The sequence below is a fragment of the Coenobita brevimanus genome, chromosome 12 (genome assembly GCF_032717465.1).
Source record: "Coenobita brevimanus isolate Jiangsu-jjx chromosome 12, ASM3271746v2, whole genome shotgun sequence".
In the NCBI taxonomy this organism is placed as follows: Eukaryota; Metazoa; Arthropoda; class Malacostraca; order Decapoda; family Coenobitidae; genus Coenobita; species Coenobita brevimanus.
The window spans coordinates 521,138-536,819 of NC_136965.1; the positions used below are offsets into that span (position 1 = coordinate 521,138).

Consider the following 15,682-nt stretch of genomic DNA (forward strand, 5'->3'; position numbering starts at 1 on the left):
TAACTCAGCAACTGGGACTTTCCAGCCAGATTAAAATGACGACAACAGTGAACATGAGAAAATCAAAACTCAAAATTCAGAAACACAAATCATTATGGCAATGAACACATCACAGCACAGGTTGTTTCCAGACAGATGATATACTGAACAAACAAAAACTACAACTCAAAAATTCAGCAAACTCCCAATGCTGCTGGGACTTTCAGCAAATACAAAGAGGCAAAGCAGCAGGACATGGGAATGCTAGAACACAAAATACTGAAATAACCATAAATGAACACAAACGGGCAGCTGGAGGGGGCAGCAATGAATTTTAAACCAAACCAAACTATACATAATAACAAAATGAATGCATAATGCCAAAATGATTTTTCTTGCAATAAGTACTGTACAATGAAAGACAATATATATCATACATGAAAACCAAAAAATTTGGCAACACAACCATGACCGACCGAAAAAGGGATACATGGAGGAAAATCCAAACTCAAAACTCTGCAACACAAGGCCAAGAGAACACACAAGGACACTGGGATTCATGGCACAGACGTAAACAGACCTGGTGAGGGAGGGGTACCTGGGGCCACAGTCTTGACATGTGGGGGCAGCCGGGCGGCCTTCATGGCGGCAGTCAGGGAGGTCTGGTCTGCACGGTGGAGGGCCCCCAACCCCCGGCACAGAGCCTTGATCCCTGCCAGGAGGTGTTTGTCCGTCACTACCACCACACGCTCCTTCTCACCCCTAAGTGTGGAAAGGATAAATAGTTAGAGATTGACTAGGAGTGTATGAGTGAGGTGGAAAGCCTCAGACACCTGGCACATGGCTTTGATATCCATCAGGAGATGCCTGTCAGTTATCACTACCATGCCCTCCTTACCCCTGTGTGTGGAGAGACTGACTAGGAGAGTATGTGTATCAGTGAAGTGGAGGACCACCAACCCAAAGCACAAGACCTCAACATGTTAATGCAGGTGCTTGTCTATCACCACCACCCACTCCTCATCCCTGAGTGTCTCTGGCAATCATCAATATTATTAGCCTTAAAATTTGCACCATTATTAACCTTATCATCATTATTATCCCCATCAGCAGGTTCTTGTCTATCACCATAACTATGTGATTCTTATATGAGCATAAAAGATAATCATCAACATTATCACTGTTAACCTATCAATCACAGATAATGATGGGTAGCGTGATGAGTAAGGATGGAACTTTAAACAGTGAAGTGCTTGAAAGGGTACCACAGGGAAGAAAGGTTGCTGGTTGTATGATAGTGATAAGGAACAGGGAAGTGAGCATTGAAGCAAAAAAAGTCACTGCATGACAGTGTTGTATTGTGATACCAACTCTAACATATGGAAGTGAAGCTTGGACCTTGTTGGAAGGACACAAGAGTGACAGCAGTGAAAATGAGTTATTTGAGAGGAGCATGTGGAGTGACATGGAAACACTGACAAATGAGGGAGTGAAGGGGCATTGTGGTGTGGATGTGGATGCGATAGAAAGTGTTAGGAGAAATGCACTGAGGTGATCTGGCCATGTGGAGAGGATAAGCAAGAGACTAATGAGGAGAGTGTATGTGAGTCAGGCAGAGGGGAGAGAGGGAGGGGGAGGCCAAGGATGAGATGGAGTGGAGAAGTATACGAGACAGAGGGGTGTGAGCTGGAAGCCAGACAGTGAAATGGCGTTGGACAGTGTGACATGGAGGCGAATTGTTTGAGGCCACCCCTTATGGGATTGAGGCATCTGGCAATGACACACAAAGATAATCTTAACATAAAATGAATTAAAACAAAAATGACCCAATGCTTCCTCTAAAGGAATCTCTGTACTGGGGCTGGCCACTGTACACACGACATTTTCTATGGTGTGGAAGCTACAAGTACCAAAATCATCATCAATACCTAATCGCCATTACCTTCATCATCATCTCATCCCCACCATGAGAAGCCTGCCTGTCACCAATACCATGCCCTGTCTGAGTGTGGGTATATCATTATCATCATTAATATTTTAATCATTAATAATCATACCATCCTCATATAACTTCCTCATTAATAATCTTATCACCTTTACCCCCAGCAACATGCTGGAGTGATACAGGTACATATTTTCAAGCAGAATTAAACCATCTGGTGGCAACATGAACATAAAAGGAAATAAATCCCTAGACATAAGACATTAAACCATAAGCAGGGTGACTAAGACTTACTCTGCAGCAGGCGTGGCTGGTGGTGGTGTGGCTGCAGCAGTGTTGATACCTCCACTTGATGAAGGCTGGGCAGGTGTGGCAGTGGTAGTGGTAGATGTGGTGGTGGTAGGGGTAGATGTGGATGTGAGGGCTGCAGTGGTAGTGGTGGTGGTGGTGCAAGTGGGTGAGGTGGAGTGTGAGGCAGAGGTGGGTACTGACATCGGTGGACTGCCCACATGACTGGACAAAAACTGGAGGAGGACCCTGGCAGCACTCACTGCCTGACTCACTCCACCCACACTCACTGAAACGATAATTCACAATCCCTATATTTCTGTTACTATGCACTGTTTAACCTGGTTAAATTTTTTGTCCCTTTGCTGATTTTCACACAGCTCAGTGGCAAAGAATGACAATAAAATAATTATGCATCCTTTTCATAGCACATCTTCATGACAGTTTCATATTCTAGTATTAATCTATTCTTACAACTAAGTACCGAAGAAGGAGAAATGGCAACTTTAGCTAGACCAGGGTAGACGTAGTACAGGCTACCGTATGTTCTGTTCACTGTAACTTGGGCTAAAATTGCCATATCTCCATCCTCAGTTCTAAGCTGTAACAACAGTTTAACACTGAAACGTAACACAAGTCATGAGGAAGTGCTATGGAAAGGCTGTAAAGCAATAGCATTATCTTTTTCTGACATTCAGCTATACAAAACATGCTGCCAAAGGGCATAATTCTGGGTCAAGTTAAGGTGAACTTGTTGCAAGTGATGAGCTATATCTAGTAGTTCTGTTGCTCTAGTTGCATGATGATGAAGCAGAGACATACTGAATGATGAATGGAGTTATTATTATCATAAAAGCTGTTAAGGGTGCAGCAGAAGGAGCACAAAAACTATAAAAGTTACTGCATATCCCCAGGACAGCCATACCAGGAAAGAGAAACAAGCAAAAGGAATAAAGAAAACCAATATGAAAAGGAAAAGGAGAAAAGGAATCAGAAAAAGATAAATATGCAAGTATATCAAATGAAGATAAAAAGGTACAACTTACTTTAAACTAAGTTGCATCATTAAAAAAAATAAAAAATAATATCAAATATACAGTAGCTAAAGGGGCCTCACTTACACTGATGTGAGTTGCTGGCCAGGTAGTCTGCAGCCAGCACACAGAATGACACGTAGAATGCCTCATACTGCTCCTCATGGTGCAAAATTTCATCTTTACTGAAAAGACAAAAATGAATTTGTGATACCAAAGGATGACAAATCCAAACAAATCAATAACATATACTATCTATCTATCTGTCTATGGCCTGACACCCTTCTCCCGCAAAAGGGTGACCGCAGACAAAATGCCTCCAAGTCGCTCTGTCACTCACCATTTGACTGCCCCCCTCCCAGCTCACTCCCCCCTCCCTCATATATACACACACACATTGGGAAATAAGTTTGAATGCAAAAATGATGAGCTGCATGAGGGAGTACTGTAGGGTATACACTTTTTTGGTATGGTTCATAATAGCCTCTGAGTTTTTCAGTGTTCTATAACATTTTCTAGTCAAATTGGGAGGAGGGCAAAAATGGCAAAATGGGACACTTCCGATAAAGATTACCATTCAAAACATTCAAAGTACGGTACATGAAAAAAAAAGTTAGAGAAAAAGAAACAACAAAATCTGATGAGGGCTTTCTTCAGTGTGCAGTTCACAGGGTTCACATTCAACTCAGTCTAGGGCTGCAACTACTATTAATACTGATACATTGAAACTCATGGGTGTCAAAGTGCAATGAAATCACTACCATACTGAATTTGCACTGAGAAAACAATAGTCTATTTCCCATTGACAAAATGTTATAGCACTACCAAACAATCTAAGGAACTGCACATTAAAAAATATATATATCCAAAGTACCTAATCAAGTGGTTGAGCCAGGAGAGCTAAAACAATGCAACACAACACAGCTGACTTGGCATATTTTCTCCACATTTCCATTTCTTAATTTAAGAAATTCCCCATAAACATTCCCATATTAAATAACTATTTCCTGTTGGCACTTTTCTCATAAAGCCGCAAACGAATACCTTAATACATTTATAAACAGTTACAAGGGCTTTAAAAAGTGTAAACAGAGTAACTTGGGGTTTAAAAATGGTGTCACTGTAAACATAGCACGCACTTTAAAAATCGTCGGGCGTTTGCAAGCAAATGCCCCCCCCCCCCAAGAAAAAAAATCCAATTCTTTTACCATATACTTAGTCCCATCCTGCCAAATTGTTAAATATGGAGCATAACTTCAACGCTTACGTTTGTTCCCCAACATTCCGTCAGAGGAAGTATCTAATGTTTCGGGCGTGACCGTCCCAGTTAAGGCAACCGTACAGTTAATTAACCCACTACTTTACAAGTTCCCTTAAACACACTCCTTGACCGATGGGTTTTGGGTCATGCTTATAACCTGCACAGCATTGTCAGATCTATAAATATACGCCACATCTAACACGGAATTTGGTCCCGTCCGTCATAACTCCATGATAAGCAGTTATTCAATTCCTTCCCCCAAATTAACATATTTAATGATCAAACAGCCATCAAACCCAGCTTACCTCTTCAATATGGCTTTCACGATTTCAGGGAGATCTTGTTTATTGACAGAGCCATAGGAAGCCGCTAAAATGGGCTTCACAAGCTGGCTCCATTCGACACCTCCACTCGTCGCAGCCATGTTTCCAGACTGATGGCAGAGTATTCAGAGTTGCCATTTTGCCAAGTTTGCTAGTTCCAACAAATACTGCTAACATTGCTCTCAAAAAACATTATCGCTAAATACTAAATTGTGGTAGGTGGGGGCGCTCACCATCCACTCACTCGATGTAGTGCTGCTCTCGGGTGTCTACCCTTTCCTCTCCATCCTTCTTTCCTTCCATTCTCTTCTGTTTTTCCTTCATTCTTTCCTTTTCCTTCTCCCTACGGGTGACTTTACACTCCCTCTTCTGTCTTTCTTTCCTTCATTCTTTCCTCTTCCTTCAGCCTGTGGGTGACTCTACTCTGAGTGACAAGCCAAATGGTTTCCTGTACACCAGGAAAGCGTTTACTACGCTGGATGGTAACCATATAACCAGATTTTGGCGCCTGGGCCAATCGGATTGAGCAGGTGAAGGTTTACAATATATCCAAGGGTGGTTGGGGTTGATTGCTCATGTAATGCCACTCAGGGATGAGTGAGGCTGGTCACTCATCTTAAATGTCGGGACCAACTGCCTAGCCCCGGGCTCCTACGCTCCTCATGGGGCAATGTAGGATTGGATGATGGATGGATGGATGGCTAAATACTAAAGATATTGAGAAAGTTGCATGAAAATGACTATAATATCTGAAACAGAGATAAATACTAAATTCTACAGAATATATCTAGATTTCCAGCATCAAACCTTAAAACTTAACGCTAAATGGACTTTAACAAATCTCCAGACCTAGCGACGAAAGTGGAACATTGGATATACTGAGTACTGGCCTGCCACCTGGGTGAATTTTCCACAACTAACTGCCTATTTTCTTTTCTTTTTCTTTTTTTTCCATCGTGCTTCGGTTATTAGGTATTGTTACGTCATTTCCAAAGCCACTTAGAATACGACCCACAGAGAACTCAGAAAAATAAAAAGAAAATACAGTGTAAACAAAAACTAAGCAGATATTAAATGCCGATTTAAAGGGCAGCTAGAAACAGGGAACGACGACTGAACTCGGCAGGGAAGAAGAAGAATCTTCGTTAGGGGATGAGCGGCGTCGGAACGCGTCTTATCTCTAGTTTTTTTTAACATGGGCGAAACTGTTCGTGCCAATCTTGTTCCGGAGTGGGCAGATTTGGATCCCAATGTTATGAGTGAACCAGTGAAGACAATTGAGGTATATTCTTGTGGTGTGAATGATGGCAAGCTGCTGTTGGCATTTGACCGTAACCCACGGTCAAGTGAATGCATTCGTTTGTTCTCCAATAGGTTAATTTTACTGCTCATTCGAGCATTGCTGCGGCTTAGAATTTTTCAATATCAGTATCGACGATAATATAAGTGCATGCATTGAATTTATTTTCACAAACATTCAGCAGCAGAACTGTTGGGACTACAAGAACTTTACCGTACGTGTAGTTATTTTACCATTGTGGCATTACCACATCTTAGATTTTTTGACAACAAACTCTTATTTGGAATACGGTTATGCATTTATTTTACAATTATTAACAGGGTTACCCCATCCTAAGATTTTTGAGCAACAAAATCATTATTAATACAGGTATATGTACACGATGTAGCCTACAGTGTTTCAGGATTACCATGTTTTAGTTTCAAGAGCAGAATAATTGGGAATATAAGTACATGCACTTATTATTGTTTCAGAATTTCCAGGTCTTACAGAATTTTCAACAGCAAAATTAAAAACCCTCCATCAGCTCCGTGTGATGTTTTGTACATATTTGGTAGAGGGATGCCTTCATGTGGTGCTGCCAGTATAACCAAGCTGGGTGAAACTGTACAAGAGCCTTCTCAATAAACTGTAAATGTAATATCAGGTTATTTTTGAAGGTTGCTGAAATGCTTAATTTTTAAGATATTAATAATACAGCCTTGTCAGCTTTACACATAGACCACACCAAAGGGCTGGGACTGACAGGCTATTTCAATCCAAGATCAATAAGTCAGTAGTCGTTTCAATCCATAATAACCCAGCGTAACGTAATCTAACTGAACCTAATTTAACTTCAGTTCACCTAACTTAACCTAACAGCCTAATCTAACTAAACCTAATTTAAAAAGCTAACCTTACCACTTCACCAAACCTAACCTAATTTAATCTCATCGAACCCCCATGCTTACTTATGCACACTTTCCTTTACCATAGCTGCTTGTATCTAGCCACCTTCTTGATGTAGCATTCCTCCTCTTTCTCAGGAAAAATGGAAGTTAGTGCCAGCATTTCTGCGTGTGAAGGGTCTGGTGAAGCAGCACATCGACTCCTTCAATTATTTCATCAATGCAGACATCAAAAACATCGTCAGGGCCAACAGCAAAGTCACTAGTGATGTTGATCCATTGTTTTATGTCAAGTAAGTGCTGGAGAAGGTGAGTGCCTTTAAATATATAGGTTGTGTGATGAGAACGTTGCAGATCTGTATTGGTTAAAAACTGAATGCATGTGTAAATAGCATTTCTTACCTAAAATAAGTCCGAGAAAAGCTAAAGTTTGTTGCATATTTGTCGGTATACCCTTTGTAACAAGCGTGCCCTGTGGCAGGTATATGGATGTCCGTGTGGGGAAGCCAAACATTGAAGAGGGCATGAACATCTCAAATGACACAGCACCACATGAATGCCGCTTAAGGGACATCACATACTCTGCCCCGGTCATGGTTGATGTAGAGTACATGAGAGGAGACCACAGGATTTTCAGAAGAGATATACCAATTGGTGAGTAACAGATTATATAGTACAGTAGTTTTACTTTAACATGGACTATGTTGTTCTGTGCCAAGAGTTAACTATTACTCATAGTCCTTCATGTATGCAGCAGATCAACTCTGAAACTGTTTTCCTGTGTCAGAATTTCCTACAGCCTATGACCTCCAGTCTTTTAAATGCAGTCTATCAGGTATCTCAAAATGAATGGATCTTGAAGTTGGCTCTTTATTATCTTGTTTTTATTTTTTTTCTTTGAAGGAAAAATCTTGCAGGCTTCTGGCAGATGGTTCCTTCTTCCTTGCATAAAAAGATAATAGTAAAAAATAAGACAGCAAAGTCTTTTAAAATATACTGTACAAGCCTGACTATAAATTTTTCACAGGGAGGATGCCAATAATGCTACGATCGTCCAACTGTGTCCTGTCTGAGTGTCGTTCCCATGCTGAGCTGGCCAAGTACAATGAGTGTCCGCATGACCCAGGTGGTTATTTTATCATCAAAGGACAGGAGAAGGTGTGTGCAGAAAACTCTGGGACTGTATGTTTATTGTTGTTGGAGCCAGAATAATAGTGAGTGAATAAGAGTGCAGGTCATTCAGTTGGACACTCTTTGGTTAGTACATAACACAAAGCACAGAGTATAGAAAACTACAGTAGACATAAGAGACTAGAGCAGTGGAATATATAATAGTGAGAGAGTTAGATACCGTATGTCCAAAACAAAAGGGAGGGAGATTGTATATATGTATTTTGGTATTTATCTAAATTATTAGATTACTGCACTGCAATTGTTCTAACCTGACAAAGATCACTAACCCCTTTCAGCTCAGGTGGTGACCAGGTGTAGTCAGACTGGAGGGTTGATTTGACAACTAAGCAAGGAGACTCGTTCCTATCTCGTATCTAAGGCCCATAAAATTTCATGCAACTGTAAATTATATTCAAGTTGTGAGGGGAGTGTCCCAGTTCTGTCAGGTGAAAACAAAGACTTTAGTTTGTATGAACTTGAATATTGTACTTAACATTTTCAAAAGAGAGGTGAGCAGACCACAGCAGAAAGCAGCAACACTTGACAGTTATTGTTTGATAGTGCACTCTTGTATTTAAATAAACTGATTACTAATTTAGTTATGTCTGAAAAGTTAGAATCATGGTATTGTTAGAAATACATGACGTTTTTGGAGGGTATGTGAATGTAACACAAATAAGACACACTGATGACTATCTTCTGTTTTCTTTCTCTGTCAGCAGTTTTTAATTTTTACTCCCTAGTATTCAAATTTACTAATGACAGAGTTAGTTATGTTTAAAAATACGTTAGAAATTAGGTAGGATATTTACTGTTTTTTGAAAGAACAGGTCCAGAACAAAAGCGTGCAACACTGTTGATACTTGATAACCCTCTGACACTCTAGTTCTCTCTGTCTGCCTTTCCTTGTGGTAATGTTTGAAGTATCACCCTGTAGTATTTAAATAAACTAATGACAGATTTAGCTAGATTTATAAAAAGATGAGTTAGATATTTGTCAGATTATTATACAGTACATACCATTTTAGGAAAGAAGGTCAAGAGACCACAGCACAAGCAGACTGGAATGCTGGGATTGCACTGACTGGCTCTTCTGTTTCTAGCAGTGGTTTGAAGTTTCACTTTGTATTCTGGTAGTTAAATGAAGCACTGAATCATTATCTTCATTATCATCCCAGCCTCTTTTTCCCATCCCAGGATGAGGTGAGGTAGAGTCAGGAAAAGACATAAAAACTTCATAGAGGGAGAACCAATTGAAACATAATCTCTCATTCTCCCATGCTTCACAGAACAGAACCTGAGGTGTACTGATTCATATGGTTTATTATTTCAGTTAATTACAGCCATAAATAGTCCAAAATTCCTATATATTTCTTTTTCTAAATATGGGTGATGATGATGCTGTATCCACTCTTTTATATGGATAGATAGATATAAATATGCATTGCACCTACAACTTTTATCTATCTATCTATTGCCAGACGTCTTAATCCCGTAATGGGTGGCCATTTGACTTTGAGGTATTGGTTTTACGGGGAGGGGCACTAACCCTTGACCAACCCGCTTGTTGACACGTAGGGAGCACGTATGGGTTGGTTATATGGTTACAACCCAGCGTTGTACAGTATATGGTGGGCATTATAGCTGGGGTGATGGATAGATATGTATAAAACATAAATAGGTATACAGTACATCTTACACATACATGAAAATAATTGTATATACATCCAATACAAACATAAAACTAATTATTCCTACATCAATACATACATAAAGATTGGTATACATACATCTTACACGTCGATCCATCCATCATCCAATCTTACGAGCCCCATGAGGAGCGTAGAAGACCAGGGCTAGGCAAGTTGGTTCTGACATTTAAGATGAGTGTGACCAGCCTCAGTCATCCCTGAGTGGCATTACATGAGCAGTAAACCCCAACCACTCCTTGGATATAAACCTTCACCGGCTCAATCCGATTGGAATGCCTTAATTACCCACTAAACCACCAGGCTCCATAATTTTGTTACATGGTTACCACCCAACGTAGTAAATGGTTTCCTGGTGTACAGGAAACCATTTGGCTTGTCACTCATTGTAGTCACTCATAGGCAGACATAGGCAGAAGGATGTGGAAAGAATGAAGGAAGGAAAAACATGGAGTGTAAAATCACCCATAGGCAAAAGGATGAGGAAAGAATGAAGGAAAGAAAGACAGAAGAGGAAGGAAGGAATATACACATAAAAATAGTTATATATAGCCTGTATCCAATGTACACATACCGGTACATAAAAACATTGCCATGCCTCATAATAAATTCCCATACTGATGTTTTCTGTGGACTGGAAGTTAAACCAAGTGCCAAAACCAGCTAAGTACTTCACAGCATTTGATGGAAACATATTTTTAAATATCTGCAATGAAATAAGATTTGTAACACTGAGAGTTTCAGCTTGGACTTTAACTGCACATTATACTTGTGGCTGAGTTCCCTGCCTGAGAGTGATGATTGTGTGCCTGGAAACCAAGGTATTGGTCACATTTTACTCATGGTAGTACGGTAGTACCTCTCAGGGTTGATAATTGCTACCCATCTACTACAAGACTGCATCACCCTCATCCCAGCCATGGACCCCCACACTTCTTATGGAGCAATAAAGGACTGGATGATAGATAGATAGATAAATAGATACCCTCTTCTTGAAAACTCATACCAATGCTCTGCTTATTTTATCCTTAGGTTATCCTCATCCAAGAGCAGTTGTCAAAGAACCGCATGATTGTAGAGGAAGACAAGAAGGGTGGACTCACATGTCAGGTTACCTCCTCCACCCATGAAAAGAAATCCCGCACCAACGTCACCATGAAGAACGGGAAATACTACCTCAAACACAACACCCTGACTGATGACGTACCCGTGGGCATTGTGTTTAAGGCCATGGGGGTTGCCAGTGACCAGGAGATCGTACAGATGATCGGCACGGAGGATCGGATTATGACCTCGTTTGCAGCCTCGCTAGAAGAGTGTGCTAGGCTCAATGTGTACACCCAGACCCAGGCACTCAAGTATATTGGGAATAAAGTTCGACAGAAAAGGTTCTTTGATCGAGGACCAAAGAAGACTCCTGTAGATGAAGCAAGGGACCTCTTAGCCACAACCATCCTTGCTCATGTCCCTGTTGAGAAGTTTAATTTCAAGATGAAGTCTATTTACCTGGCTCTGATGGTGAGGAGAGTCATTGAGGCTCTGGGAGACACTCGAACTGTGGATGACAGAGACTACTATGGTAACAAGAGACTAGAGCTGGCTGGCTCACTTATATCTCTCTTGTTTGAGGACTTGTTCAAGAAGTTCAACTCTGATTTAAAGAAGAAAGCGGACATAATTCTGGGCAAGAAGGGAAAGGTGTCACAGTTTGATGCAGTGCAGTACATGCAGTCCAGCCAGGATGCAATAACAAATGGCTTAGAGGTTGCCATATCAACTGGAAACTGGACAATAAAGAGATTCAAGATGGAAAGGCAAGGTGTAACACAGGTGCTGGCCAGGTTGTCCTATATTTCCGCCTTGGGAATGATGACCAGGGTCAACTCCCAGTTCGAGAAGACGAGGAAAGTAAGCGGGCCAAGATCTCTGCAGCCATCACAGTGGGGTATGGTTTGCCCCTCAGACACCCCAGAAGGAGAATCTTGTGGCTTAGTGAAGAATCTAGCCCTCATGACCCACATCACAACTGAGGTGGACCCAGAACCCATCATTGAACTGGCTTTTAACTGTGGAGTAGAGGACATAAACTTGCTTTCAGGGGAGGAGCTTTCCAATAGAGATGTCTTCCTGGTCTTCCTGAATGGCAACATCATAGGAGTGACTCGTGACCACAGGAGGGTAGTGAAGGTGTTCCGTGCTATGAGACGCAGCACGATTATCAGTGGCTTCGTGTCCATCTATACCCACTACAAACATCGCTGTGTTTACATCAGCTCGGACAGTGGACGCCTTTGCCGACCCTACATCATTGTTGATAACTGCCGGCCCGTTGTAACTGAGGAACACATAAAGAGACTTACCCGAGGATTAATGACATTTGATGACTTCCTGCATGAGGGTCTTGTTGAATACCTGGATGTGAATGAGGAAAACGATTCAAGTATTGCCATGTACGAGCACGAGATTGAGGACAAAACAACACACATGGAAATTGAGCCGTTCACAATATTGGGTGTTTGTGCTGGCCTCATTCCCTACCCACATCACAATCAGAGTCCCAGGAATACATATCAGTGTGCCATGGGTAAGCAGGCAATGGGAACAATTGGATATAACCAGAGGAACAGAATTGACACCTTGCTTTATAACCTGGTGTATCCTCACAAGCCCCTAGTAAAGACCAGGACTATCGAGCTAATCAACTTCGAGCACCTTCCGGCCGGACACAATGCCATGGTTGCAGTTATGAGCTATTCAGGTTATGATATTGAAGATGCAATTATAATCAACAAAGCATCACTTGATCGAGGATACGGAAGGTGTCTGGTGTACCGAAACGCCAAGTGTTCGGTTAAACGCTATGCCAACCAGACTTCTGATCGTGTCCAGGGCCCACTGATGCAGGTCCTAGAGGGTGGACAGCAAAAAGTGATCTGGAAACACGAGACTCTGGATTCCGATGGTCTGGCAGCCGTAGGAACCCCTGTACAACCTCGCCAGGTGCTAATCAACAAGCAGATGCCAACTGTGACCCAGCTTTCATACACTGATAAGGAGACAGGGCCAAGGCAGGTTGAATTCAGAGACACACCGGTCGTACACAAAGGCCCAGGCTCGGTCTATGTTGAAAAGGTCATGTTGTCCTCGGATCCAGATGAATTTAACTTGATTAAAATCCTCCTAAGGCAGACCCGTCGGCCAGAAATCGGGGACAAATTCTCCTCACGTCACGGACAGAAGGGAGTCACGGGCCTGATCGTACAGCAAGAGGACCTGCCATTCTCAGACAGGGGAGTCTACCCGGATATGATCATGAATCCCCATGGCTTTCCCTCTCGTATGACAGTGGGGAAGTTGATGGAGTTGCTGGGAAGTAAGGCGGCAGCACTGGAGGGCAAATTCAATTATGGCACGGCATTTGGAGGTACAACAGTCAAGGAAATCATGGAGGACTTGGTCAAACATGGATATAACTACCAGGTTAGAGTCTTTATGTTTTTTGTTGTGGCCTTTGTCGTAATCGGATATGAACCTTGTGGACCACAGGCTGGAGCTGTCCCTCTCACAGTCCACCAGCCTTCTTTGGGGGGTATAGTGAGGGAGTTGAGGGATATTTGTACAGTATAACCAAACAGCTCTGCCACCCAGCTGTATTGGTAGCACCATATGAAGGCATCCCACTCAAGCACCAGTTAAAATCATGCTCAGTAATTATGACTCGATGCTGTACTCTTTTCGCCTTAACTTGACCCAAATTTTTGTACTTTTTGTAGGCTGTTTCACATAGCCTAGCTGAGTGGCTGGAAAAGTGCTATAGCTACACATTCTTTCTATAGCACTTCATGACTAGTGTCACATTCTAGTGTCAATCTGTCATGACAACTCAGTCTTCAAGGTAGAGAGATGGCAATTTTGGACCAGTTTAGAGGGAGAAGGGTATAGTTTTACAATTTTCATCATTTACTGTATATCTTAATTACCCATTTTGTCCCAGGGTAAAGACATCCTGTACAGCGGCACCACAGGGGAAGCACTGACTGGGTACATCTTCTTCGGCCCTGTGTACTACCAGAAACTGAAGCACATGGTGATGGACAAAATGCATGCTCGATCCAGGGGTCCCAGAGCTGTCCTCACCCGCCAGCCCACAGAGGGTCGGGCAAGGGATGGTGGGCTGAGGCTTGGAGAGATGGAACGTGACTGTCTTATAGGACATGGTGCCAGGTAAATATGGGATTCTAGAGGTTTAGAGTAAGGTAGAGGAGTGCTGTGAGGTTTTACTGTAGGGCAGGCATAGAACAGAGCAAGGTAGTGGAGTGCTATCAGATAACCCCATATGACACATTCTACATGGAAAACACGTGAAACCAAAAATGACGAGTATGGTGGTAGTGGTGATGATGATGTGAACCACAAAACACTTAAGCACTTTTTGCCTTAACTTAGGTCCAGGTTTTCACCCTTTTGCAGCTTACGTCACATAACTCATTGGCTTAGAAAGAAAATGATACGGCTCTGCATACATTCCATAGCACTTTTCATGAGAGCATATTCTAGTAAATGTTGGTGTGGATCAGGGGTCAGTTTTGAGTCCCCTGTTGTTTATCATGACCTCAGGGTTAAGGGACTGAACAGGAAGGCTGCCATAGATCGAGCAGCATGGAGAGCTGCCATTAGGTGACCAGGGCCAGTGCACGCAAGCATGTTGGAGCCTTCAAAAACGAAACAAAATGAAACGAAACGTTGTTACAAGTGAGCATTCAGGCTGGAGAGATTCCAGTTTTAGACCAAATTAGAATACAAATGTTATAACAACCATACGTACTTGTTTTTCTTTTTTATTTTTGCAGCATGTTACTACTGGAGCGACTCATGATCTCATCGGATGCATTTGACGTAGACGTATGCAACTCCTGTGGACTGCTTGGATACTCAGGCTGGTGTCACTACTGTCGATCCTCTGCCAATGTCTCGTCCATCCGCATCCCCTATGCCTGTAAACTGCTCTTCCAGGAACTCCAGTCTATGAATATCGTGCCCAGACTGAGGCTTGAGAATTACTGCAGTTAATAGATTCCTTTTCATTGGGGTTCATATTTCACCAGACTTAGGAAGATTTACTATACTCCACAGCAGCAAACTTGTCTAGATTCACAACTATTATTTCCTTCTCTTTGGTAATTGAGTTCCTGCAGATAAAATGATTCTTTGGCACAGTATATATTTTATGGGTAAATTTCACATTGACCTTCCACAAATCTTGGATGGCTGGTGAGATTGTGCATTTCTACAGACATTGATTGGCTTGAAGTGTAGCTCCTCCTCCTAACCAGTTCATTTCCACATCTTCCTTATGTTCATTTCTATGTTATTTCCACAAGTTGTTTCTGTGTTTAAAGGAAATAAACAACAGATGAGTATATCAAAGCCTAATATACACTATTCACATGGTTTTGCAGAAAATTAGTAAATACAGCATACAAATAAGGAAATAAATATAAAAACACCAGTGAGATTTGCAGCATCGAGTTTATCATAAGAAAAGTGAAAGACATCATAACATATAATAGTGTGTGATTATGTCTGTCTGTTTTTAGTTTATTCAGGACGGCATAAATTCATTCATTCATTGCCAGACGCCATGTATCCCAAACGGGGTGGCCAAGGGCTTTGAGTTAATTGTTTTACAGGGAGGGGCACTAATCCTCCACCAACCCCACTTGACACGTACAGCATAAATAAAGGTAAGAAAAACAAAGGTCCTTTTGAAAACTCATTATAATTAC

General features: G+C 41.8%; 2 protein-coding genes across 2 annotated transcripts in view; one reads left to right on the forward strand and one right to left on the reverse strand.

Moving 5' to 3' along the window:
• poe (E3 ubiquitin-protein ligase-like protein poe) overlaps window positions 1-4,928 on the reverse strand; it is a 79,829-nt gene extending 74,901 nt beyond the window's left edge. Inside the window, 4 exon segments of the mRNA XM_080282249.1 lie at window positions 560-741; window positions 2,216-2,498; window positions 3,331-3,428; window positions 4,810-4,928. Coding sequence (XP_080138375.1) covers window positions 560-741; window positions 2,216-2,498; window positions 3,331-3,428; window positions 4,810-4,928 — 682 coding nt within the window.
• A 1,089-nt stretch (window positions 4,929-6,017) lies between these two features.
• On the forward strand, window positions 6,018-15,431 carry Polr3B (RNA polymerase III subunit RpIII128). The gene is made up of 7 exons (XM_080282840.1): window positions 6,018-6,109; window positions 7,153-7,307; window positions 7,496-7,668; window positions 8,042-8,172; window positions 10,929-13,376; window positions 13,891-14,120; window positions 14,747-15,431. Exons 1-7 carry the CDS (start codon window positions 6,023-6,025, stop codon window positions 14,964-14,966), a joined length of 3,444 nt encoding a protein of 1,147 aa, XP_080138966.1. The 5' UTR covers window positions 6,018-6,022; the 3' UTR covers window positions 14,967-15,431.
• The last annotated feature ends 251 nt before the right edge of the window (window positions 15,432-15,682 follow it).

Coding starts and splice junctions, on each gene's coding strand:
- Polr3B (XM_080282840.1), top strand. CDS start 6,023: ATGGGCGAAACTGTTCGTGCCAATCTTGTTCCGGAGTGGGCAGATTTG. Junction 6,110..7,152: donor AACCAGTGAAGACAATTGAG/GTATATTCTTGT, acceptor CCTCTTTCTCAG/GAAAAATGGAAGTTAGTGCC. Junction 7,308..7,495: donor GATCCATTGTTTTATGTCAA/GTAAGTGCTGGA, acceptor GCCCTGTGGCAG/GTATATGGATGTCCGTGTGG.